The following is a 27,697-nucleotide window of genomic DNA, read 5'->3' as shown; positions in this document are numbered from 1 at the left end:
TATATATATATATATAACCTATATATCCAATATATATATATAACCAACCAAAAAAATNTATATAGTTTATATATATATAGATTGTTTTATACTAGCTGGAAAACATATATGGTCTTCATTTTACTGGAATTTTTCACCGGAAAACATGGACTTCTTTTTTTATTAGATTTTTTTTAATAGGAGGAACATATAAACAAGGAGGAGATTTAGCTATCATAAACAACAACATCATCATCAAAGATAGGTAACCCAAAATTATGATCAACAAACAACGAACATCAATATCGATCATCCTCAAAACTATAAATGGTGAAAAGAAGAGAATGAGATTATACCAAGTTATAGTTAGCTAGCCAATGATCTCTTGATTCATATAAGGTAGCTAGACAAAGCTTTCCGTCGCCAGATTTAATGATTTCTGTCGCCAGATTTCAGCTCTACCAAATTTTCTTCTGTCTTAGATCTGGGCAGCGAGGAAGGATATATAAAGTCGAAAACACTTATGCGACGAAATTTTCGTCATATTAGTATTAAATTTCGTCTCATAAGATATAGCTTATGCGACGAATACAATTTATTCGTCGCTTCAGATGAAACTTAAGAGACGAAAACTATTTCGTCTCTTAAGTTAAATATTCGTCGCTTAGGTAATACTTCATGCGACGGTTTAGTGTTTCGTCGCATAAGTTTTGCGACGAAATTTATAAATTCGTCGCCTAAGACAGAGCTTAAGAGACAAATAATTTTTCGCCTCTTAAGTAAAAATTTCGTCGCTTAGGTAATAGCTTATGAGACGGTTAGATTTTTCGTCGCTTAAGTATTTACTGAAGCGACGAAGTGGTTTTCGTCGCTTAAGTAGTTACCTAAGCGACGAAAGAAATTTTATTCGTCGCATATGTCCTTTGTTCTAGTAGTGGCAGACCTACACAAGTCATAGAATGAGGACATTCAACTTTTAGGAAACTGCTTACTATAACTGCAGACCTACAGTAGTGTTGGTTGAAAATTTTATCAACAAAGTCTATGCATGAAATTAGTAAAACTCACCAAAATTTCTAGCTCTTAAAAGTGCAGGAGAGCTTCTCAAAAGGCCTAGAAGAGTTAGAATCTCATCTAAATCACTGAAGCTTACGCATAAATAGAGAGACACTGAAGATACTTGAGCAAAATGATGCAGAAGTAAACGTACTCAATGATTAAGCTGAAATTTTGCATTGATTCTGAATTTTAAGCTTTCGAATGCTAGGCAAGGAAGCACAAAACTTGAGCGAATTGCTAGAATTTCTATCTAGCATCTGTTTTCGGTTAGCCATGAAGTGCATATCAATGCAAACCTCAGCCAGATTTGGGTTATTTTCAAGAATGAAATCCTCAAATTCACCTTCGCCGTCAAGGATTTTGAGATTCAGAGCATTAATCTTGAAATGGCGGAAACCGTCACAATTTGCTAGTGTCAATCTCTCAAGCCGTGGACAAGTCATAACTAGTTATTCAAGAAACACTGCGGGAGAGGCTAACACGCTGAACATCCATGCTCTTCAAACTCTCAAAACTTCAAATTTGCTTGGTAGTTTTAATTAGCACACAATGATACAGCTCTAGATGAACAACGTCTGGACACAAAAACAGACATGAAGGGATACTCAAGACTCAAACTCCCTGATAGAGTTTGATAGATGAAGAATCCATGTATCAATGCCCAGCTCTTTTCAGATTTGTGCATGGGACCAATGTAAAAAGAGAGCACAAGATTCGGAAGCATAGACTTGATTTGAAATGTCCGTTGTGCCTTTGGTTTTTGCCTCTAGATATATAAGCTTTCGGAGCCTTATGGATTGTTGAGATAGAGTGATAGTTTGTTCTGGGTAAGTTGAATTCTTTCTGTTTGTTTGCCCAGAATTTGCAAAATTTAATGAATTTGTTTTACTTCCATTGCATATCGACTTGGGTTGGTTGTCTTCTTCTGTGAAACTGGTTTTTAGTGTTAGCTTAAGATGTATTTATATTGAACTGAATTCATAAGTGATCTACAAGTTTGGATTTTATGATTGATGCGTGCTTGTTGGTAATCTGCTGGCACCATTTTGGCGGTTTGCATTTCCATTGATTGACAAAGCATCCAACTTTCGTTGAGCATTTTTCCTCTTAGTATCCTCTAATCTGTATCTATTAACCAACCAGGTTAGTTGTACTTACGCATTCATTTTCATAATGTCCGCTTTATTTATATTAATTTTACGATTTTCTTGTACTCTTTCGGCTCTTCAATTTGAATTTGATTCAACAATTGGCCTGCCTGAAAGTTTTCTTGTTGTTTGCCTGTTTAGAGTTCCTTAAATATGGACTCAGAAAATGTGAAGTATAATAGACTATATTGAGTTTAGATATTTATTTGGTCTTAAGCACCATGTATCTATACAGGTTCTGATGTCATGTCCTTTGAAACTTGTAGGTGTTAATTTCTCTTATAAGAACATAGAAAAACTAGGTACCATGAACCACAAGTATAAGATATTTGCAACTGCAAGTTCTCAAACTCCAGAAGCTTGTAGGAAGAGCACAGTCGACAGATTTAGTTATCTTCCCGACAACTTGGCTCATCACATACCGTCAGGCTTCAGTTTTAGACAACTTGTTCAAGTGGGCAGCGTGTCCAAAAGATGCCGAGGTTTCTATCTATCAACCCCATCATTGTATTTTAATTCTGGGGATGCAGTAAGCAGGCAGGATCAGTTTAACCTGTTGAATTCTATAGATAGGTTCATGATTCTTCATGGGGATAATAGGATACAGCAATTTCGTATTAATTGGAACTTCTATGCAGGCCTCTCTGAAGAGGTGTTCCGAATAGCGACCTGGATCCATATTGCATTAAGGTGTAATGTTGAAGTGCTTGAGCTTCAATTGAGATTGCACAATTCAGATAGGGTGATGCTAGAATTTTCATATTCTATCTATTCTTCTGAATCTTTGAGGTCTCTATTCATCAACACAGATACAATTCTTAGAGCACCCACCTTAGTTTCTCATAGTAATCTCCAAAACTTGAAGTTGAGAGATGTTACAATAGATGATGGGTTTTGCAAATGGATCTCCTGCTCGTGCAAATGCCTTAAGGAATTACGGTATGACACATTGATTTGCATCTTTAAAGTTGTGATTCACCAGTTTGTTATTCTATTAGAAACTAGAAAGTAAGTGTGACCACGTTAGTTGATGTCTTGATGAATATTTCATGGGGCTTCAGTTGATATACATATACTCCATCATTGGTTAATTGGCTTGGTAGCCAGTTGGTATAAAAGTTCCGTTCTAGATAATATGGGCGTAGAGACTATTTGAATCTTAGAACTATCCAGCTCAAATCGGGTGCAGCCGTAGAAGGTAGAGATCCAAATTTCGTTAGATCGAGAAACTGGTATGGATCAACAGATCAAGAAACTAAAAACTTGGGGAACAAAGTATATTTAGAACCACGACTTTCAAGTATCAAATGTCATGAAATCTAGCGTCTAACATTTTAGGGCCTACAAAATGTGAATCTTCACTTCTGATATTTAGTTAAAAGTAGAATATCCATCTTCCTAAAGAATTGAGATTACATTGAATTAATAAAATACAGCATCAGTCATTTCGAGAGGAAAGAACGTATACCATTGTACAGAAAAGGAAAGAAATCAAATTGAAAGGAGTAAAACACAATATTACGCTGGCTAATTGGACAATGGCTGCTTCTTTTTTTGAATAGGGACAATGGCTGCCTTTTGTACTACCAAGTTACGTAGTCTAGATAGTTACTCCCCCAGCTTCAAGATCTTCCATAGCGTCACCTAATCGCATCTCCACTCCTTGTGTGTCTCCCTCACTTGCTTCATTATGATCAGGTTCAGTCCCGAAGGCGCCTCGCCAACGAACAGCCGTTGCGCTTAGTACAACGTCAAGAACTGGTATAGTAACAAGGACGGCATGGAGCCAATTCGCAAAGCGGTTGAGCACACAGAGGCAAGAGGGGATGAGTATAATAGTGGGATAGGCATACCAGAAGAGAGCTTGTGGGAGGACAACCGCACCAGCCATCAGTGTAACCGCAAGAGGCGCAGAAAGCTCTTCGATTCGTCTGAGTACTACACTGCTGGTATTAGTAGTAATGGAAGCTGGTGTTACATGAGTGGTGAGAGGGACATGGACTTTGACGGAGATGAAGGGAACGATGACAAACAGAATGACAAGAACAAATGCTTTTATCGAGGTGAGGTAGCTAATTGTGTGGAAAGGATCCCAATCCCAAGGCATTCCTACTCCATACTTCAACATGTTAATTGCTAGGAGAAAAGCATGCTTATAATCGATATACATGTTGGTATCAGCTGGTTTGGATGAAGTATAGCTAGTTATCTGGTATCTGGTTTGGATGAACTTGGTTATGAACTAGGTATATATCTGGTTTCAACTGGTTTGCATAGAGCCAAGTATTAAAGTATATATAGAGCAAAGAAAAGCGGACTTTTCAAACGGTGGGAAATGTACGTACTTCTTCCATGGTTATGTACTTGTGTATCTGGTTGCTCTCCTTTCATTTCCTTTTCGGTGTTATGGGGGTGGGAATATATATAGAAATTCTATTTTCTTCTCCAATTCTCTAACATGTAATATTTGTCTTAAGAAGTAAGACTAAGAACAATGACTGTGTACCAACCAATTTTCCGCTATTCCCACCCCTCCATCCCTCTTTCTCTTGCTATTCCCACCCCTTCCTCCCTCTCTTTCTTTTGCTATCCCCACCCCTTCCTCCCTCTTGCTATTCCCATTGACTAGAAGGAAAAGCAAAAGGTTAGAAAACAAAACCCCTCCCATTGCTATCCCCACCCCTCCCATTGGCTTCTACATTTTCCTTCTGTTTTGCATTTCTCACCCCCACCTGTTGTGTAACCCCACTTCATTCTTGCCGTTTACCATCCGCACCCGTATTTTTTTATTTTTTTTACCATGGTCAAAACTCCCGGCCCTTTTGTTTTTCTATTCCTACTCCTCCCATTGTGGCATTGTCTATTTCGGATTACTGCATGTGAGCTTTTACCAAGAAATGGACTGGGGATTTGTTGAATTACCAAAATCTTGGGAATTACCAAATCTTAATGTTTTTCATAATTCATTAGGGGGAGGATCCTTTGTTATGTTAGTCACCCTAACTTTCACTGAATGATGTGTGATTCAGTGATTCGACACCATCCATGATCATTTTGGTCATTTTCAAATTATTCCCCAGGTCTCACATACTAATTTTAGTAATTTATATACGAGCCAAACCATTTGATCAACTTCTATGCACAAAATCAAATATACATGTATGAAACATTGATTTGCATTTTTAAAGTTGTCATTCATCAATTTTTTATTTTATTAGAGAGAACCAAGTCTGACCACATTAGTTGATGAATATTTCTATGGGGCCGGAGTTGATTACTGTATTGGTTAATTGGTTTGGATTTAAGATTGAATCAACATTGCTTGGTAGCCAGTTGGTTTACGAAACAAACCCTAAAGTTGCAAACTGAATAATTTGGCATAGAGACGATTTGGATCCGAAAACTATCCAAGCTCAAATCGGGTGCAGACGTAGAAGATAGAGATCCAAATTTGATTAGAAAAACTGGTATGACCTAGCATAGGATAAACCGATCAAGAAATGACTAAAAACTTGGGGAACAAGATATATATTTTTTCAACTCCATTTCCAGTGTTGTTATGGGGGTGGGAATATAGAAATTCTACTTAGCCTCCAATCATATATGGAGTCTTGGATTGGATTCTTCCCCTGTGGTTGCTATTCTCACCCTCTATTTCTTTTGCTATCCCCACCCCTTCCTCTGTCTTGCTATCCCTATCACTGTTCACACCCCTCCCATTGTCTTTTTTCTTTCTTCCCGATATGACTAAAAGGAAAACAAAAGGTTACGAAACAAAACCTCTCCCATTGCTCTCCCCACCCCTCGCAAAATGGAGCTCAGTATATGTAGCAAAGAAATGCAGACTTTTCAAACGGGGTGGGGAAATGATCACACTTCTTCGGTTCTTCCATGGTTATGTTCTCGTGTATGTGGTTGCTCTCCCCACCCTTTCCCCCTTTCAATTCCCTTTGCAGTATTTTGGGGGTGGGATTATAAAAATTCTATTTTCTCCTCCAATTCTCTAACATGTAATATTTGTCTTAAGAAGTAAGATTCTACCAAAAAAAAAAATTAAAAAAAAGAACAATGACTAGAAAGAAAGCAAAAGGTTACAAAACAAAACCCCTATCCCCACCCCTCCCATTGTTTTTTTTTCGATATAACTAAAAGGAAAACAAAACTTCACAATAAACCCTAAAGCCCATTGCTATTCCCACCCCTTCCAATGTCGTGATATCACCCTTTTCCTTTTAGTATTGCCAAACAGGTTAGCTTTAGCTATTTTTTTCTCTCTCTATATATAATTAAAAAAATTATCAATTCTATCTATCAATTTTTAAATTTATCAACTATTTAGGTATTATGTTGGAGCACAATTTTAGCTTATGAAATTATTTTTCATAGGAAAGAAATTAAGAAAATGAAAGAAAATGTTGGACCGCACAGTTTTAGCTTATGAAATTATTTTTCATAAGAAAGAAAATGTTGGACCACTATTTAGGTATCCAAATACAGACTTCGATCATTCTTCAAAAAAAAAGAAAAAAAAGATACAGACCTCGATCTCAGTCTTGATGTCTTATGAAAGAAAATGTTGATCTCAAAGATGAATAATTTGGTATAGAGACGATTTGGATCTGAAAACTATCCTGCTTAAATCGGGTGCAGCCGTAGAAGATAGGGATCCAAATTTCATTAGAGAAACTAGCTAGTATGACCTAGCATAGGATCAACTGATCAAGAAGGGACTGAAAACTTGGGAAACAAGGTATATCCGGACCATGACTTTCAAGTTTCAAATGTCATGAAATCAAAGCGTAACACTTTGGGGGCATACATAAATACATAATGCGAACTTTTACTTGAGATATTTAGTTGGGTATAGAGAAAATCCATCTTCTTAAAAAAAAAAAATTAACATTGAATAAATACTTTACCAGGTTCTGAAATACAACATCAATCATTTTCGACAACATCAATCATCAATACCATCGTACAGAAAAGGAAAGAAATCAAATTGAAAGCACTAAAACACAACAGTATTCCGATGTCTAGACAGTTGCTCTCCCAGCTTCAAGATCTTCCGTAACTTCAACTAATCGCATCTCCGCTCCCTGAGTGTCTCCCTCACTTGCTTCATTATGATCAGGTTCTGGCCCAGAGGTGATTTGCCAACGAACAGTGGTTGCCCTCAGTTCAACAGTAAGGACTGGTATTGAAATAAGGACAGTATGGAGCCAATTCGCAAAGCGGTTGAGCACACAAGAAGGGATGAGACTTATAATGGGATACACATACCAGAAGATAGCTTGTGGGAGGATAAGCACGGCAGCCATCAGTGTAACCGCGAGAGGTGCAGAAAGCTTTTCAAACTGTCTGAGTACTACGGGGATGGTAGTACTACTAGTTATGGAACTGTGTGGGACATGGACTTTGAAGTAAATGAAGGGAAAGACCACGAAGAGAACGATCTGAATCCAGGTGAGGTTGTTGATTGTGTTGTAAGGATCCCAATCCCTCGACATTTTGAAAATGTTGGTGGCTAGGAGAATCGCATGCCGAGCATCAAAATCCATGGTTGTATGTGTTTTTGATGCGAAACTAGCTAGACAGGCAAATGCCGTATATATAACCATTACAGCAAAGGCCAGGCAAAGTCTTCAAAGAGGGGAGGGGGTGGGTAAATAACTAATACTAGCTTTGTGCATGATTTCGTTCACAAACGAAGTCACAGAATGACTTGCATGGGCATGTTTTAATTTCGATAGCTCTCCCCACCCTTTCCTTCTCTCGTTGCATGTCACTGATGTCAGGTCCAATATTCATAGTATATAATAATGCACGATTCTTCGTCGTTGTGAGGGAGGGGTGTACGTTGGAGGACTGGGGGTGGGTAAATAAATATTAGCACTCGAGCTACTTATGTGCCATGTATGAGTGATATATACGACCAAATAGAGCTACTTATATCCCAATTTTTGACCTTTGCTTTCCTCCAACTGGTCGGGTTTTATTGTCTTGGATTGGGTTCTACGCGTTAATGTAGCACGAAAGAAAACAACGAAGTTCAACAAAATCACTACCTCAAAAAATGGGTGTTGCTTCCAAGTTCCAACTAGTGCAGTTCGTGTCCTTTGCCAAATCCTCTTCTCTCACCCATAAGCATGAGAATATCTATTCTCAGGTGCTAAATCCTAAATGTGTGAGATCACAATTCACAAACCATAGAATTTGAGATTTGTTGTGAACTAATAGGTATCAGAGCTGTGTAGATATCACTGTATCAGAGCAGAATTTTGAAACGTATGGTTTCACTCACTGTGATAAGACCAAGCTTTTCGGGCACGAGTTCTGTTTGTTGGGAAACAGGCAGTGCCCCGCCTTTTAATTTCATTGGACCTATTTTTATGGATTGTTAGAAAAATGTTCTAAATAAATTGCGTCTGTCGAAATTTGATCGGGTATTACTAGATATTGATAATGTTTCTTTGAGAGCCCTCTAAAGAATTCTTTGATCACGTACCAGTGATGCCACCATTTTTTTTTTTTTGATCGACAACATAGCACGTTCAAAGGACCAATTTTCTTGACCCGGAGTAAATCACGTTCATTAGCAAACGTGAACAAAAACCGATCACCCGTAAATAACTTGTCCATGATTCTCTTTTGAAAAGTTGTCCATGTATGTTTTTGGGGAGTTTTTGTACGTGTGTTTGGGATCGCTCTCCCCACCCCTTAATCTCTCATCTTGTTTTCAAAGTCCAATAAAGACGATAATAATTTGATTCCTAGTCGCTGTGGGGGTGAATGGCGGGGGTGGGTAATGTGGTTGCTCCTTTTCAACTCCGTTATGAAATTCTAGAACAAACCATTGTATTTGACTGTTTCTCCGTGTGATTGCTATTCCCACCGCTCCCTCTCCAATATTCCCTATCCGGCTATCCCCACCCCCTCCCTCCTTTTCTCTCTTTCTTAGCTGGAAGTCATTTGAAAAAAAATAAAAAATAAATTGGCCCCAGATATATTAAGAAGGGTGGGTATAACATTATCCCCCCTAAACCAAGTCCCTCCTAAATTGTCAAGCCAAGAAGAAAAGAAGAAAAGGAAGCTCTCACTCTTCCACATATATGATCTAAATGGTCCTAAATGGTGGGCGAGACTCCTTATCTTGCCAAATCAAGAAGAAGGAAACTCTCACTCTTCCACATATATGATCTAAATGATCTTCTGATCTTTGTATTCGATCAGTCGTTTCGTCTTCTTTTCTTTTCCCGTTCATCTTCTGAAGCGGATCAGCAAGAGTTTGAAGAAACGAGAAAAAAATGCTAACCAGTTTCGCTGGCACTGGTATGAACTTGATGCCGCCTCCTCTTCCAGGCTTGTTTTATTTAACCGTGTTAGAGTACTTCGATCTCGTCATATTCATATAGATTAGGAGTTCAATTTCATTCAGAGCATTAGTTGTGCACAAAACAATTCAGTGCTATATCATGAACTGTTGCTATTTATGGTTCGTATGAGTAGTTGATTTCTGCGTCCCTATAGGCTTTGCAGGACACCAGTGGATGATCTTCGTTAAGTGATAAAGAGGCGAACTCATCTGATTAATTTGGAGAAGCAAATTGATTAGATTGATCATAGCTGAAAGCAACCAAGCCTAACCTGCAAAACCAATTCCACCACTAAATCCGGCCATTGTCTGTCCGGATTCATCGTCTGTCATGGATCATGTAAGTTTCTTACCTCTCTTCTATAGTAATCACCCATCGTTAAAATTCATTTGATCACCTAATGAAACCAACTCTGTTGGGTTATCTCTTTTTTGTTTTCAGGTGGCTACATCAACTCCCAGTGATGTAGAAAATGAATATACAAGGGATAAAACTAGTCAATTCACAACGACTCAGGTAACTTTGAATTAGGTTGCTTGTTTTTAGAAATTGTTGTGGGTTTATACCACTATTAGAATTTGCAAGAGTTTATGTGGAAGTTTTTAATATGTGATGGGATAGGACACTGTTTTAAACATGTTCTTTTCTCCTAAGCTCTGATAAACTGGTTTTTATCGAACTAGGCTCTGATACCACTGTTTGAAATTGATTGTTGTGGGTTTAATACTACTATTAGAATTTGTGGTTATATGCGGAAGCTATTTAGTGTATTGTGATGGGCTAGGACCATGTGTTTAGGACTTTAGTATGTAGGAGCTAGAAGTTGGGAGAGAATGATTGTTAGGACAAGGGTTATAGTTTTAGGAGGATGGAGGAGAAGTGGTTAGATAGGAGGACTACTACACTTTGAATGGCTTGCTTCTATATTCATTCACTCATGAATTACATTGTATTACAAGTGGTCCATGTATTTATAGGCTTGTTTAGCCGACCTTGTAGGCTTGGCTAGTGCCACCGACATGTTGGACATTTCTAGATACATCTAGCTAGCAACTTAGTTAATTACATGCATGATTAGTCTAGATGATTCTACACTAGCTAGCTAATGTACATGATCATTCTCAATGATCTAGATTATTCTAGCCGACTCTAGAGCTTCCTTGATTTCTCTAGACATCTTTAGAGTCGATAAATGTGCATTAATTCCAACACTTGTATATGTTTTGTATGTATGTTTATATACGTACTTAAAAAGGATTTTGTTTGGTAACGTAGACATTCGAGAGCAAAGAAGAGCTTATAAAGTGGGCCAAAGAAGTTGGGAGGTCGAATGATATTACTGTTGTCGTGTTAAGATCTGACAAGAAGAAACCTAGAGTTACATTGGGTTGTGAGAAGAGCGGAAAATATGATACCCGATATACTCGAGAAAAACCGATGACGGATAAGAAGGGCCGTCGAAATACCGGAACTAAGAAGAGTGATTGTCCTTTCCGGTTAACGGGCAAGAAGCTTCCCGCTGGTGATGAGTGGGAGCTGACGGTAGTTGAAGGAAAGCATAACCATGAAGCAAAGGACACTATTAGGAAGCAGGGACATTCATTTCAGGGTAGATTATCTCAAGAGGAAAAGTCATTGGTGAAGGATTGGCGTGAAACAGGGAAGCAGCCTAAGGAGATATTAGAAGATCTAAAAAAGAGGGACACGCACAACAAATCCACAGCTAGGACGATACTCAATGAATGTCAACGTTTGGAGCGTTTGGAGGATAAAAGATGTCAATTGCAACAATTAGCGAGTCGCCCAGAGAAGCACAATTTCATCGAGAAGCACAGGAGGACTAGTCCAAAGATGGACACAGCCTCGGACTTGTTTCTGACACACCGCATTAGCTTGGAGTTGTTACTTGCATTTCCAACTGTTTTGGAAATACACTGGCAGGAGCGTCCTCCTAGTTCGACCAGGTTTATCATTCTCGGAATTACGTCAACTGATACTATTTTTTTTGTCGCTTTTGCTATCACTTCAAGAGATGGAAGTAGTTATGAATGGGCCTTAAGCTCATTGCGAGGTGTAATGAATGGTTACGGTATTGCTATGCCTGATGTTGTGATTCTGGAAACATGGGCAGATACGATTCAGCTGGCTCCCATGAAAAAAGTCGTTAACGACGTCTTCAGCACGGCTAAAGTTTTGTTATCTATGGCTATCGTTCGTGATTGGCTACATGCTATCATTTATGGTCCGCTAGATGATTATTACAGTCCTTACACCCTGGTGATACCTAAGTTGAATTATGAGGAGCGGATTTCCTTTAGAAAGAAGTGGAAGTTATTGGTAGAATCCCCAACTGAAGCCGATTTGGAACAACGTATAATGCAGCTACGCACCGAGTTTTGTAAGTATCCGAAGATACTTGATTATGTTACAGACACTTTGTTAGAGCCATATAAGGAAATGTTCGTTGCGGCATGGACAGATAAAGTTATGCACTTAGGGTAAACAACCCCGGTCTTTTCTTTTTATTTGAGAAGGAACATAATTTCGATATTGTATAATTTGATTGTTTCCTCAATTAACATTTGCCTTTTTACTTTAACAGCTGGAGCCAGGGGACGTGGGGGTGCCGCTACAGTTTTAATCTGGCTTCTATATTATCGAATCGGTTAGCAGGGGTAGAGCAGAAAGTACCAACTGACAAATTTTGGAAAGATTTACAAGGGTGGATTGAGAATGACAACGTGAATGTTAAACAATCGTTGAAAAGTGAGAACTACGATGGATATGGGTTCCCAGAGTTGAAGGGACTTTATGGAACCGTTTCCCGTCGCGCATTAACACTGCTCCGTGAGCAGACCGATGTAGCCCGTCGGAGAGATGTTGACAATGGTGAGAACTGTCGTTGTGCCATAAGAAGTACCCATGGCTTACCTTGTGCGCATCAAATTGCTAAATACAGGAGAGAAGGTCGACCTATTCCACCAGAATGCATCAATTCTCATTGGAGGACACTTCAGTTGAAACCGTTAAGAGAGACCGGAGAGCCCAGTGTGGAAGGGAGGGTTAAGCGACGAAAGCTAAGTGACAAGAAGAATACAGATACTCATTTTGTTCTACCCTTGCCTGATGACATTGTGGAATCTGAGCGTAATTCACCCAATGCTGGTCCTTCTATAGTGCCCTCAACACAAGACAGGCAGCCAGATGATGAGGTAATTTGCGTATATATCATTATGAATACCTTTCCGCCAAGATTTTTTTTTCCCGGTCAATGTGAAACACTGCTGCATTCTCATTTTGTTAATCCAAGCTGGCCAAGCATACATGTTTTGACATCCATTAAATCTTGTTTGCAACAATTTAGTCAAGACGAAAAGTACCCCAGAATATTTAATACTCCATAATAGGCGCACATTATATTGTTGATCTATATATTACACTATTTTCTTTGCGTAAATGATATGAATACATAATTTGAAGCACCTATTATCTGTATACATACATATTATACATAATCATTAGTGTTACAACCATTCTTCCGAACAATGTATTTTCAGGTGTCTGACATCCAATCAACAAATAAGCTACTTGAGCTTGTAAATGTAAGTCCACTTGTATTGCGGCCATACGTCCTTGATGTAAAGGACGTTCCAAGAGACGGCCATTGCGGTTTTAGCACTATTGCATCATTGTTGGGTATCACCGATGAGGATGGACGGCCAGGATGGGTGAAAGTACGAGAAGACTTACGAAAGGAGCTGAAGTTTCACCGAGATCACTATGCACATCTTTTTGGGTCAAAACATGAGGTTGATGATCTACTTCATAGACTGGACTACTCCCTAATACCTTGTCCAGAAAAGGAGCACTGGATGATTATGCCAGAGATGGGTCATATTATAGCTTCTTGTTATGGTGTTGTACTCATTCTTCTGTCTTCTGTCCAAAACCAATGCTTCACATTCTTCCCGCTCCAGACTGCGCCGACATTTGTATCATTACCTGCAGAGATTGCCATTGGATTTTGTGATGAACATTTTGTGCAGGTATATTTTAATTCGTACATGTATACAGTATACTCTATGAAACGGTTTATACTTGGAAACCATTATTCATTATATTTGTGGGCAATTCTCCAGGTCCTATTCAAAGAGAACCATAGGTATCCTCATCCCATGCCTCCTCCAGCTGCCCTTCTGACCAAAAGAGAACCCTCAGATTTTGATAGACATCAGCAACAACGTTCCAGAGAATGGGCCACTCGATACGATGCTCGCATGAAGCAATTCAGCTCCTACTTACAGCCTATGGTCGTGTCACATGAGAATCCAATCGTTCTGGATACTGTTTCCAGTATGGACATTTTTTGAGATCAAGTGAAGAGCTTTTATTAGATGGAAACCTCAAATGGACGTAACTACCAATCATATCGTATAACTCTGTACTCTCCTCCCTGTCTGCTAGAATTTGATGTCATAATCTATTATCATTGATGATATCCACGAACCGATTGAGCTCTTTTACACGCCCCCTTTTTTTGGGCGGCAATCCTACACGATGAGCTATAATATATGCAACATTTTCTACTCTAGAAACATTTTCGATCTTCTGTAGAAACTGTGGACTTTTTTGATTCATGGCGAGGGGACTGAACCCTTAATTAGTAAATTACAATTTGTTGATAACGAAGTACCAATTTATGTTTAGGAGCTAAAAACTCTGATGTAAAACAGAGTTGCAGAAATACAAGTTTATGAAGATTCAGTGGCATTCAGTAACAAGATCAGTGGTAAGAATTAAGGTATTCAGAAGCAGCCACTCCCAACATGACCATGCATGCTTGAAGTTACAAGCACAGGAATTATTCAACATATACCACAATCACCAATCAAGTATTCTGGACTATACTAAAAACCATAAAACAAAACAGAAAAATGAAATTGACAGAAATTCAAGTTATAGAGTAACACAGATATATAAGCTGCACCTGTTATTAAGTGTCGGGTCCTTCCTAGTAGTAGCATCTTTTTCAACCTTTTCCTTATAGGAACCTAGCAGTTTAACCATACACATGTAAAGGGCCCTAGTTACCCAAAGGAAGAGTGATGCTCTGTCAGTTAATATGTATCATCATCTAACATCATTCATGAGTGCCACCTTATCTTGACAGAGCAAGTTATTCATCCCCCCAGGTTACCCAAAATTGACTGACAGAATTGAAATACACCAGTAGGTTATATGTAGCACGTAAAATCAGCCAAAGTAAACAGCTCATGTATGCATGAAAGGATGATCTCCACATATAATGTGATATTCCAGTCAGAATAATATTAATTCCAAGAGAAACATATTCCAATAATGGGTCACCATTACCTATATTCAATAAGGTAATAAACTACTGCCAGGTCTTAACTTGGGCTAAGGATGATGCAGGGATTAAAGAAGGAACGATATATTGAGTTCTAGGGCAGAACGTCCCAGAGAAACTCTATGTATAACTTTATTCAAAATAACAAAGCTGACTTACAAGACTCCAAAACCCTAATAAAAATAGGTATCTGAAAGATTGAGGATAATAATAAAACATAACAAAAAGAATAAAGATAATAATCTCCTAATTAATTTAGGAGCCTTTTGGATGCTCCTGCATCAAAGGATCTGAGCAAATTAAGACAGCAACAGATCCTTATCCCAAATTAATATGACATATAACTCCATTGATGGACACCACTAAGTAACAAGATCAATATTAGTTAAGAAGCACAGCATTAGGAAGCAAACGCTTGAGACCAGAATAAAAATGTATACAAAGAGAAAAAGGCAACTAATTCAACATGCAACAATGGGCCATCAGGTATTCTGGACTCTACCAAAGTCATAATAACACAAGGACCAGTATAAATTTCAAGAATGGCAGGAAAAAAAATAGCTATACCTGTTACTGAATGCCTTCAAACATAACCTTTAAATCTTTCATATTAGCACCATTCTCTTTCAACCTATTTCTTACAGAGACCTATGTTCAACACTTCACACATTCAGGGTTGTAAACTCAACTCTTAGTTACCCAAAGAAGAAGAAACCCCTCCACAGTTCATGGCACTAAAACTCTCTTCTGTAAAAAATAAAAAAAACAAGAGTATTGCAAACATTTTATGTAAACAAATTATAACATGATTTATAACTGGGTAGCAAGTCGTTCATCTACAGAGGTTGGCCTAGGTCTATTGATTGAATTGAAATACACCAGTAGGTTACAGTAGTAAGTAAAACCAGCTAAAGGACAAATGCAAACCTCATCCGCATCCAAAATAATATCTAATCCACATCCTATAATTGCTTCTAAGTTCAAACTAACAGAGTCGGACTATATTGAGAGAAACATGTTCCATAATAGGGGTCACTATTACCTCTCTATAACAAGTTAATAAATTATTCTACCGAATGGTCTGATGCTAATCTGAGCAAGGTAAGCCAACAAAAAAGTAGTTAAATGAGCAAGAGCCGCATATCAAATTTATTGACAAAGATATAAAAAGCTAGGTACATATAATGAGCAAAGCAGATAAAATCCAAACCCATTAACCAGTTCAAAAGTACTATACCAAAAGACACTAAAAATGAAAATTATTACTAGAAATTGACATCAAGTCTTAAAGTTGATGCTTTGAATCACTGATTCTGTACGCCCTGGTATGTGAAATCCATTCTGTGAGGACAAACCAAAGCAGTATGCCCAGCCTCATTGCAAATCTGACACTGATTCGAACTCCACTGCGCATCCGCAAACTGCGGAAACTGATACTGATTCCTTGCTCTCAATGCCTCCTCCTCCTGCAGCAACAGCACACAGAACCCATCCAACGTCAGAGGCTCAGTCCTGGCCGCCACCGAGGCCCGAAACGGATTGTACTCAGTCGGCAACCCCTTCATAGCCTGAGCAATCATCTCCGAGTCATCAATCACCACATCGAAACCGGTAAGCGTGTCCCTAATCTCCTGAATTCTGTTCACATAAGCATGAACCGAGTCGCTCCCTTTGGTGCTCCTCTCCAACTCGGACCTGTACTTCGTGACGTGGAAGTTCAACAGAGACGAGCAACTCTCCTCCAGCTTGAGCCAGAGGTCACGCGCCGTGTCGCAGCCGATGATGTGGTTGAGAGCCGTGTTGGAGAGCGTGGCGTGGATCAGGACCTGGACGCCGGCGTCGTGCGCCAGCCAGGTGGAGTAGCTAGGGTTGATCGCGGAGGTCGGCTCGCCGGCGTCGTTGAGGAGGAACTTCTCCGGCGGGGTGATGGAGCCGTCGACGTAGCCGAGGAGGTTGTGAGCTCTGAAGTTGGTGGTCATCAGATACCTCCAGATGATGAAGTTGGAGGAGTCGAGACGTATGGGCATGAGGCCGGTGATGGAGGCGAAGAGAACGTCCGGCGTCTTGGGATAGGCGGCGGCGGCGGCGGTCGGAGACGGAGCGGCCATTGCTGAAGTGGCGGTGGTGGTTCTCTCTCGCTCTCTCTTTTTCTCAGTCTCTCTGTTTCTCTCTGATTTCTCAAACCCTACAAATGTATAGGTTTTGGAAATAAGGGGTTGTGTGACACGTGGAGGGTAAAGATGGAAACTTACGATTAAAAGTGAAACGAAACGGTGGCGTTTTGAGTGAAATGAGTTGCGGATAAGTAGCTGAGACCTAAAATTGGAAAATGAAAAAATCTTCTGGGCGGTCTCAGAGACTCAAAATCGGTGAGTTTTCTGTTGCTTAATTCCTCTGTTTTTGTACTGGGTGTTGATTTTTGGAGCTATTAATCAATTTATTTTCGATTTTAAATCAGTTCATTGCATCATGATTTCACTGTGGAAGTATGAGCTTGAGTGTATTGCATCTTTTTTATTTTCTGGGTTTTTGTCCCAATGTTCAAATTTGTGTTTCTAGCCCTTTTTGAGTTGCAGCATTACACATGTTGTTCAATTTATAGGCTCAATTTTTTTCTGTTGGTAAACCATATTTGAATATATTCATTATTCAATGCATGAGCTTTTGGTATAGTTTTTGATAACTTAGAAGTAGTGTATAATGCAGGTGGAGATTGGAGTGAAAAGGTTCACTTGACTTGGATAAGTTATAGCGTCAGTCAGTCGTAATGATATATGGCTCAAACGCCAATATAAAATTGCATATATATATATATCCGTATATTAGAGATTCCATGTTTCCTTTGTTACAAGCACAAATGCCATGATAGATGCCCAATTCCTCTTCAATTTCAAGGCTTTGTGACTACTTTGGACTATGTAAGTTGTACCTTCTTCTAACTAGCCTTACATTCTCTGAAGTAGTGTTTTTATGTCATAGTATGAAACTCAGTATGCAAAGTCTATTTGTACCCCTCCTGTGCCAAAATATTTCTCCCTCTTTCCAATGTTCATATTTTTTTGGTTGAATTCTTAAAGTAGTACTCTTTGTATCACTATAATAAATTTCTGTGACACCTGTTCTATATCAATATTAAGGGGAGTGATATGATTCAGATGGTGGTATTAGTTTCAGACTATATGCCTTTAATTGTCGTTGTATTGTCTCAGATATTATAGTGGCAGATATCAGCATATCTTATGCATCTTATTGATTTAATATTTGTGTACAGATATGAGTAGTTGAACATGAGCATGAAGTGGTCCTCTACGAACTAATTTCTGACAGTATATAAATTATGGAAGAATCCTTCGCGGGTTAATAGATAGTGGTGATGAGTTTTGACCTAGGTTTATCACTGGAGGCTGATGGTGATTGTATTTTCTTGGTCTTTCATCCCTGAAATAGTGATACATCCATGGCACTAAGATTGAGTAAAGAAATACTTGCGCGTAACTGCGTCATTAAAAGGTGCTCATTGGGGTTCTACTTGTCTTCAGTTATTCAGAGGGCAACCTTAATATCAAATCAGGATACAGAATTAGTTGTGAGTGGAAGATCTATTTATTCTTCGGTATCAAGTATAAGCTATGAACAGCATCGGAATTCATCTACCCAAAATTTTTGTACTGCTGTTCATCCTGAAAAGCTGTGTTGGGAAGGTTCTTCTCGTGCAGCTATGTTGAAAAGGCTCGAAGTTGCCTTGAAGGAACATCAAGTGAATGAAGTATGGGAATCATTTATTGATTTCAAAAGGTTGCATGGCTTTCCTGAGGGTTTTCTTATTCATAAGCTAATAACAGAACTGTGCTATTCATCTGACCCTTACTGGCTACAAAAAGCATGTGATCTAGTCCTGGTAAATTTGAGAGAGAGATCAGACGTACTTCAGTCAGATATCTTGACAAAGCTCTCCCTCTCCTTGGCACGCTCTCAAATGCCTAAGCCTGCTATGATGATCTTGCGATTAATGCTGGAGAAAAGGAATTTACCCCCCATGAATGTATTGTGCTTGGTTGTTCTGCATTTGGTAAAGACTGAGATTGGGACTCACCTTGCTTCAAATTTCTTAATCCAAATTTGTGATCACTTCCAAAGCTTGAGAGCAAAAAAGAGTGACCACACAAAGCTATTGCAACCGGATACAATGATATTTAACCTTGTTCTTGATGCCTGTGTCAGGTTCAAATTAGCTCTGAAAGGCCAGCAGATCATGGAATTGATGTCTGCAACAGGAGTGGCTGCTGATGCACACTCTATTGTCATTATAGCCCGGATTCATGAATTGAATGGTCAAAGGGAGGAGATTAAGAATTATAAATGTTATATTGATCAGGTTTCAGCTCCATTTGTTCAACACTATCATCAATTTTATGATAGTTTGTTGAGCTTGCATTTCAAGTTTAATGATGTGGTTGCTGCCAGTGAGCTTATATTACAAATGTGTGATGATCGTAAGTCTCTTCTGATTCAGAGAGATAAGAAGAACTCACAAAGGTCTTATCTTGTTCCAATTGGTTCTCATAATCAGAAGTCTGGGTTGAATATGCAGATTGTCCCTGAGCTGCTGCAGAAAGATTCTGTCCTCAAATTAGAAGGTAAACAAGAGCTTGTTATGTACTTAAACGGGAAACTTGTTCTTAGCAACAGGGCTCTGGCCAAGCTCATAACCAGATACAAAATAGATGGGGATACTTCTGAGCTTTCAAAACTTTTACACAAAATTCAAAAGGAATTATGTTCATTCAGAGGATCTAGATTGGGCAATGATGTGATTGATGCTTGCATTCAATTAGGTTGGCTAGAAACTGCTCATGACATTTTAGATGACATGGAAGCAGCTGAGACTCCTATGGGGTATAGTACCTTCATGTCACTCTTGACAGCCTATTACAAAGGAAAACTGGTTCCAGAAGCAAAGGCATTGCTTAAACAGATGAGAAAGGCTGGTTTGCTTGTAAGTTTATCCGATGAGATGGTTGCCTCAACATGTCTATCAGTAGTTGATACATCTGCCTGTTGTACAAGTGCATCAAGTTCCACCAGTAAATCTGATCTGGCAAATGCTTTGGTTCAGGAATCGAGAGATGAGGAGGAAACTCCTTCTAGGGTTTCTGATCTGGTAAATGCTTTGGTTCAGGAAACGAGAGATGAGAAAGAGGGAATTTCTTCTAGGGTTTATCAGTTCAATTCTTCTATCAATTTCTTTTGCAAGGCCAAAATGATTGATGATGCTTTGAAAACATACAAAAGAATGCAAGAGTTAAAAATTTACCCCACTGAGCTAACTTTTACTTATATGATAAAAGCGTATTCTTCTCTAGGAATGTTCCGTAATATCACATTCTTGTGGGGGGACATGAAGAGGAATATGGAGAATGGAAATTTGGTGGTAAGCAGAGATCTGTACGAGTACCTGCTACTGGACTTCCTCGGTGGTGGTTACTTTGAGAGAGTCATGGAGGTCATTAGCTATATGAAGAAGCATGGTATGTTTGCTGACAAGTGGATGTACAGAAGTGAGTTTGAAAAGCTTCATAAGAATCTTTATAGGAACTTGAAGGCATCAGAAGCCAGAACGGATGCTCAGAGGAAAAGACTTGAATTTGTTCAGGCATTTAGGAAATATGTATCTGGGCATTGATTGAATTTCCAAGAGAAGCTTAAAGTATCTGGGAAATTTACTGCAAGATTCGCTACTGTGCGTTTTGGGTTTTTACGTGAGCAGCGGAGAACTGAGAAGTGAATAGGAGTTTATATGGATTCATTGTTCAACTATGCAGATAAAAGTGAAAACCGAAGAGCCAAACTGCGGTGCATTACAAGTCTACTTTCCCTAAACCAATTGCCTTGTACATCTGCCAGTTTCCCTTATGGAACATTGGGCAACATCAAAGAAGAAAGATGGGAGTATATTATATGCCTCTCATATGAAAGTCTTGTAATCCAGAATGTCTGGAGGAAGTCTAATGATCACACAAGCAGCTAATCAATCTATGAAAAGATCTCATGTTTTGTACCGGAAACATATGTTAATTGGCATTATGAATGTTTGTGTCTTGCAAATGCTCCAGTTATGAGATATTTTGTTCTCTCTGCTGCTTGGCCTCTGCTCCAGATTTGTAACCGTGCGGGTCAACAGGGATGCATTAGTAGTTGTAATTGGTCTTCCAATTCCTGTTATCTATAGTGATTGAATAGCATCTACATTACTGCAACATTCTTACATAATGCTTCTTAGTTCCTGAGCAATGTGGATTGTGTACAGCGATTATGATCTGAACAGTGTGTTTGTTTCGAAGGCAGAAACTTCTTTTACATAAACCATGTGACTTCTATGCTTTGGTGAGACTAAGTTTGAACTTTTGATGGATCGTGCAGCAGATCGACCTTCTGATGTTCAGCATTGTTGATGCAACAAGTACAAAGCATCTTCTGGGTTGGCATGGAATGATGTTACACCCATATACAAATATACATTTTAGTTTAAGTTAGATGACTAACATATTAAATCAACCAAATGACAAGCCATAAGCATCAATAGCCTCACTCATAATATCTAGTTGAAAATCAGCTGAACCATAGGTCATTCTGTAGGTTCCAATTGTTTCTCCAGGGAGCTACTTCTGGTGCAATTTGATATCATAAACCACAGTTCTAAGTTCATTTCCTAAACCTAGAACTGTGGTTTTGTAAGAACATTTACATTCTTCATTTATTTTCAAACTTGGGTTTAATAACCAGATTACATCTCTTCCTTGAAACCATATACAAAAGTACAACTTGCTTAGAAATTAACAGGAGGAAGGAAGCACAACGCCTCTCTTCTCAATTAACCAAAGGCACGACGCCGGCCATTGGAGAAACACAGTGAGGATCTTCTAGCTTCACCATTTTAGCTTTGCTGGGAAGTACTTGTTGATAAGGGACAAATAGTAAGGCTTAACCTTGTCGACATCGACTTGAACTTTGCTCTTGCTGTACAGGTCATATTTGTTAAATATATGAAGCCACTTCATATTCTCTTCATCTTGCTTGTTCATCAGGTGTTTATATGCCCCTTCCTTGTGTAGAGGATAAAATGAGTGATACCGGATAACAAACAATCCGGCCTCCGGCAAAGTTGTCCCGTTTTCCTTGGCAACCATGTACATGTAGTCATCATGACCCCATGAGATCATCACATTCTCTAGTCCACATCCTTCAGTGTAAATCCCGTTCTTGGTGTTGTACGCAGGGTTTTTCGAATCCGGATTGTCCTTGAAGTACTGCAAAAGCAAATGAAATTTGGTGCAAAACATTTTTTTTATCATTGATAATATAACACATTTCATAGTTCATGTTTCCCCTAATTCAGACTTTATTTTTACTTTGGGATTTAGCATTTAGGGTTAAGGATCAGTATGCTACATTGCTACCTTGTGGTGAACGATGGATTCATCGAAAGCGCACCCCAGAGGATGTGTGTCTCCAACAACAGCCCATTGAGGTAGTTCTCCAAACTTAGGAAGAAGAAGCACTTTCCCAAGATCATGAATGAGAGCAGTAAGGTGCAACCAATCTTCATTCGGATAGTCTTTTCGAATTGCCTCAGCTGTTTGCAGCAAATGCTGAATTTGGGGTTCATCCAAATCGGGGTCACTCTCATCCACAACCTCATTCAGAAGCCCACAACATTCCCAAATGCTCATTTGCACTCTATCCAATTTTTTGTACTCGTCTCTCATCTTCTTTACATAATCGTACGTTTGGTTAATGTGGTTCAAACGATAGAATTCCTCCACACTTTTCTGCCTCTCACTTTCTGCATTATAATCCCTGCAATATAGCAATGACATAGTCAGACTTTCTATTCTCAAATAACATGTTAAACTCAAATATGTCCAACCCGGTGTAAACAAAAAACCATGATGTCAGGTTTATCAAGCGAAATAATAGTACATAATATTATACCTGAATGATTTGCTAAATGAATTGATGTCAGGAGCAACAAATGCATCACTTGACTTGACGACTTCATTCTTTCGCTCAGGCAGCTCGGTGATGGCCATTTTCAATGATCTTCGAAATTCGAATGAAACGAAAAGCAGAAAAGCAAGAGGAGAAACGAAATGCAGAAAAGGGAGAGGAGAAAAGCTGGTTCTAAGCAAGTAATGGTTAATGTTAGAACCATATATCGCAACCATATATATAGTTCTACAAATTCTCCATGCATGGAAAAAGAAACCGTTGGAACTCCTTAATTTGGAAAGTATCAATCTTGAAATGTTCAAATATAGGTGTTGCATATAAGAAATGGATAAGAGGTTTGCCATACTGGCAAATTAGAGCCAAATTCTATAAATTGGATAACGTTAATTTGAACAACTAAGCAAATTATAGGAAACTAGCTAGTAACTATTTTATCCACAATAAAATTTCATATAAGATCCCCAGCCGGCCAGTGACTGTTATATAGTATGTTCCCTATTTTAGAGGCAAGTTGTTAACAAGTTAGCTGTTGATATGGTTATCGGAACGACGACGTCGTCTTGATGATTACCAACATTACTTCTATTCTTTTAGTGCAACATCCATCAATTCGTTATTCGTAGTGTAGTGTGTTGTTTTGTGTCAAATTTAAACTTCATTTGTTAGTTTTGTTCGTGGTGAAAACTGGAGTAAGTGGCTTAAACCTTGTGTTGGATGGGTCGACATTGGATGTTGATGGTGCTAGGGCCAACTTAAATGGGGAAATAGGAGTTGAGTGATTATCAAGATCAGTTTGGTAATTGGCCGGATACACGTATTGGGCAAGGTCAAGTTTTGGAAGCATGTTGTTGCCGGGAGTCTGGGACTACAGATGGCTACTAATCTTGGAATGGACAAATTGGCTGTGGAATAATGTGATTTAAAAGTGTTGGTTACCTTGATGAATAATAGAGTTGATGATATGCACCCCTTGAAGACAGTCATAGACTTTTAGATCCATTTTGAACGTACTTTTTGTCGTTTTTTCGAGTGCGAGATCAGTCATGTATTTTTAATAATTTATTATGGTTACATATATTTTTTTCAAAATTTTAAGACTAAAGATCATTTGTTGTTTCTTGAATTTGAGATATTACTTTTCAACCAAAGTCTCAAAATAAGGTAGATACACGGGCGGGAACAGAATTTTCACTTAGAGGTGTTAGAAGATGATTAAGATCATGCTTATGATTTAATTTAAGGGTAATGTCTGTCAAGCAAGTTGTGCTTATGTGCTTATTCTGTAATAGTTGCTAGTATAAAAATAGGTTTTTGGGTTGTAATAATTCGACTTGACTATTCTGCATTTTATAAAAACACAGAGAAAGTTGCTTCAAGTTTTCTTCCTCTCCCTCTCGGTGTTCTTCATTTTCATAGCTAGATCTTGCTAGTGTGATCATGGATGCTATGTTATCAGGGGGGGTCTGAGTTTGATAACACATCAGAGGACTAGATTTAAATTTATTTTATGTAGCTATATGTTAAATGCATATAGCACTATGTGTACATCATTTCTTATCGACAAGCTCATTTGTCTCTCTAGTTATGCTTGTGTTAGGAGTCGAAGTTTCTACAATGCTGCTATCTCTTACATGTCTGCACTTGAAGTCTTGAAAGAACCCAGTAGAGTTTTTCTGAAAGTAATTTTCTTTATCAGGCCGACCTTATCCCCATTAAAACTTCAAAGGGTCTACCTTGGAGCTCTGGAACACAGTTGTGGCCATATATTCAGCTGGGAAGATTCCAGTTCAAGCTCATTGTTATGTTTTGGAGCAACTCTGGTGTTATGTGCTATTGTAGTAAAAAACTGTCAGTAACTTTAATGTTTATATATCTATCAAGTACTGAACTTGAGAAAAGACAATTAAGGGTCTGGACCTCAGGTGCCCAGGTGGTATAAGTAGTGGCACTCATTTGCATCTGACCTAAACGCGCAGCCACAGATGAAGATATGAAACCCTGATGAAGCTCAAGGATGTTTACTAAGATGCGGTGACGTGGTGGATGAATTTGCCTTCATAATCAAAGCAAAGGTGCAAACTTGTTTCCACGTTGACAGCAAAGTCACTTGAAACGTGGAAAACAATTCTTACCTTTCATTTGTAAGTTTTGCAATTTCATCCAACACATCATCGGCATCGTAGGCAATATCTGCATATTCGTGTTGGATGTGTGGAGTTTGAAGAACTCACCGGTGATTAGGTAGCAGTGATATTACTACATGATATGTCGAAATGATTTTTATGCAAGTGTTGCTGTGTTTGCTTGTGTTTAAGTATTGGGTTCAAGTATACATGTTGGCAATTGACTCTATTTGATGTAAGGATTGAGAGCTTGTTTCATTTTCTCAAAAAGGATATAACTGGTTTTAGATCTGATTCAAGTTAGGTAGGATCTTGTTTTTACTGAGTCCATGGTCACTCTAATATATATCGTAGACCAAAATCCTGTGCTATACTGTGTAGCAAAGGAGAGAATGAGAGATTATGTTTTTAATCCGATGTAGTAGTATGTTTTCCTCAACCCAGAAAGTACTATGATTAAATCATTAAAAGGATGAGAAAGCAAAGTCTACTAACATTTCATTCTTTCCATCATATTGTCTGGGCATAGTATGAAATAGAATATTGCTTTTCTATGAAGAACAAACAGTATTAAAAGATCTTCAAAAGATAAGGAATTGAATTGGTTTTCTTAGCCACTGAATTACCCTTGCTCCTAAGCTTTTCTTATGTGAGGGTCCATGTTACAGAGTTGCAGCTATAATCTTTATGATATGGTATGATATTCAAGATTGCAGTTTGGAACCAATCATTTATGTGTTGTGTTGTGTTAGTTTGGATTGTAGTTATGATAATCGAGTTTGCAGGATGATGCATACCAAGTGATTTGCGGACATATTAGCGGACTTTACGCTAGTTATTGATGTCCTTGTCCAAAACCTGTTCTGAAACCTTCTATGCTTGTATCTTCAATTAGGCTTGAATCCATGTAGTTATTAGGTCTCTCTGTATTAGGCTGGAATTCATGTTGTACCTGACCTGAATGGCAGGTTCTGTAAGCATTTCTTGAATTGCCAGACCAAAATACTTAATTGAATGAGGCACTTGATGAATTGTATTGAAGTTGTTTAGCTTCTGTGTTAATTTGTCTTTCTCCTAATGCAGTGAGCAAGAAGTATAACAAAACACCTTGTTTGAACTTTGAAGTTTGTTACCAAACTGATGGCATTTTAAGATTCAGTACCTATCATTCTGTCAAAGCCAGATTGGTTGCTACCAATTATTGAACACAGTATTGCAATGAGCTTGTGTAAAACATGTTGGAGACTCTAATGGCCTAGTTTGGAACTTGCTGACATTGTATTTCATCGATCATGTGCAAAAAGGCTGTAGTCTGTAACTTTGTATATACTGATATACAGAACTGTGAAGTAACTGAAGTTTCACAGCCTAAATATAGTATGTGAATGTCAAGTTTGACTGCCAAAATTTACTATTGCAATGTCATTTTGCACTAAAAATCAAACTTGTTGGTCACATCTCACCGTGAAGGCCATGTTTCGTAGGGTGACGAGGTTAAAATAGAATCAACCCTACAGTCATCAAAAACAAGAAATGTACCAAATCAAAACAAGAACTGAAGAAGGTCACATAAGTTGGACTAAGTACTTGAATACATTGTCTGGTCAGAAAACGTAGAGTACCCGATCAAACTTCCAAGCACATGCTTTGTGCCAACATAGTCCTTGGGTTATGGCGTGTGGTGTCTCAACTCTAGTTTGTGAGTGTAGACTGTGCTTTCTTTGCCAACTCTCATGTATACTCTTTCCCAACACGTTACATGCATCTAGAGTGCTTCGATTGAGATGTGGATCTATTTTAAATTAGGTTTAGTCGACTTGATATCTGAATCTATGATCTAGATCTGTGACTCAGATATTTAGTTCATGTTTTTACCATTAACTTGTATATAACATGTTTTACCATTACCTTTTGTACTGAGATTGTTCAAAGTATCAAGTTTGATCAATTTCCAACTTTGCAAACGAATTTAGCTATAGTTATGGTAATCTTGTTTTTCATGCTAGATTCATCTAGAGTGCTTGGGTTGAGATCTGAATATATCATAGATTAGAGTGAGATTCTTGATCAAACTCATATGTAACATCTGAGAGTTCAAACTTAAAAGTCAGAAATTGATTAACACAGTGAATTCATTTTTTTTTTAAAAGTTTGTACCACTTTGGCAGGCTTTTGAATATTGAGTCTCGGTACTTTAAGTATTAAACTGCTTATGAAGAATTTTATTGTAATCATTTTTTGTGCACATACTATTTGATCATCGAGAAAACTATTAATATTTCTTCTGCATAGACAATAAAGATTGGGAAATGAAATCCACATTATCTAATTCGTAATCCTTATTCCCTATTTCATTAAGTTACAAAATTGAAACATGAAGTGTAGATTTTAAGATGATCCTTATTCCCTATTTCATTAAGTTACAAAATTGAAACATGAAGTGTAGATTTTAAGATGATAACATGAAGTGTAGATTGCCTAAAAATTTAGATACGGTTATTGTAATCTTGCCTTTCATGCAATCAAATGTGTCAGTTTCCTATAAACTAATTACTAGATACACACCTAATTTTTGAGTCCCTTTTAAACTCTATTTTACCCTTTGAGAAAGCTAAACTAAACCAAACAGATATTATA

At 38.3% G+C, this 27,697-nt stretch overlaps 3 protein-coding genes across 3 annotated transcripts; 2 read left to right on the top strand and 1 right to left on the bottom strand.

The window, feature by feature from the left end:
* Positions 1 to 9,299: 9,299 nt before the first annotated feature.
* LOC101306139 lies at positions 9,300 to 14,457 on the top strand. Its single transcript, XM_004300265.1, has 7 exons — positions 9,300 to 9,515; positions 9,714 to 9,898; positions 10,001 to 10,075; positions 10,835 to 12,057; positions 12,162 to 12,771; positions 13,117 to 13,605; positions 13,699 to 14,457. The coding sequence occupies exons 2-7, from the start codon at positions 9,890 to 9,892 to the stop codon at positions 13,927 to 13,929; spliced, it is 2,637 nt and encodes an 878-aa protein (XP_004300313.1). The 5' UTR covers positions 9,300 to 9,515; positions 9,714 to 9,889; the 3' UTR covers positions 13,930 to 14,457.
* A 3,927-nt stretch (positions 14,458 to 18,384) lies between these two features.
* On the top strand, positions 18,385 to 20,610 carry LOC101295531 (pentatricopeptide repeat-containing protein At4g17616-like). The gene has a single exon (XM_004301675.1). The coding sequence runs from the start codon at positions 18,385 to 18,387 to the stop codon at positions 20,608 to 20,610; it is 2,226 nt and encodes a 741-aa protein (XP_004301723.1).
* Positions 20,611 to 21,853: 1,243 nt separating this feature from the next.
* Positions 21,854 to 23,017, bottom strand: LOC101295239 (inositol oxygenase 4-like). The gene is made up of 3 exons (XM_004301674.1): positions 22,920 to 23,017; positions 22,385 to 22,784; positions 21,854 to 22,234 (listed from the first exon to the last, which is right to left on the bottom strand). The coding sequence occupies exons 1-3, from the start codon at positions 23,015 to 23,017 to the stop codon at positions 21,854 to 21,856; spliced, it is 879 nt and encodes a 292-aa protein (XP_004301722.1).
* Between the last annotated feature and the right edge of the window lie 4,680 nt (positions 23,018 to 27,697).

Source organism: Fragaria vesca, linkage group LG5 (genome assembly GCF_000184155.1).
Source record: "Fragaria vesca subsp. vesca linkage group LG5, FraVesHawaii_1.0, whole genome shotgun sequence".
In the NCBI taxonomy this organism is placed as follows: domain Eukaryota; kingdom Viridiplantae; phylum Streptophyta; class Magnoliopsida; order Rosales; family Rosaceae; genus Fragaria; species Fragaria vesca.
This window is presented reverse-complemented; position numbering and strand designations above follow the sequence as displayed.

Coding starts and splice junctions, on each gene's coding strand:
- LOC101295531 (XM_004301675.1), top strand. CDS start 18,385: ATGGCACTAAGATTGAGTAAAGAAATACTTGCGCGTAACTGCGTCATT.
- LOC101306139 (XM_004300265.1), top strand. Junction 10,076..10,834: donor GTCAATTCACAACGACTCAG/GTAACTTTGAAT, acceptor TTGGTAACGTAG/ACATTCGAGAGCAAAGAAGA. Junction 12,772..13,116: donor ACAGGCAGCCAGATGATGAG/GTAATTTGCGTA, acceptor ATGTATTTTCAG/GTGTCTGACATCCAATCAAC.
- LOC101295239 (XM_004301674.1), bottom strand. CDS start 23,017: ATGGCCATCACCGAGCTGCCTGAGCGAAAGAATGAAGTCGTCAAGTCA. Junction 22,785..22,919: donor TCATTTAGCAAATCATTCAG/GTATAATATTAT, acceptor GCTATATTGCAG/GGATTATAATGCAGAAAGTG. Junction 22,235..22,384: donor AATCCATCGTTCACCACAAG/GTAGCAATGTAG, acceptor TTGCTTTTGCAG/TACTTCAAGGACAATCCGGA.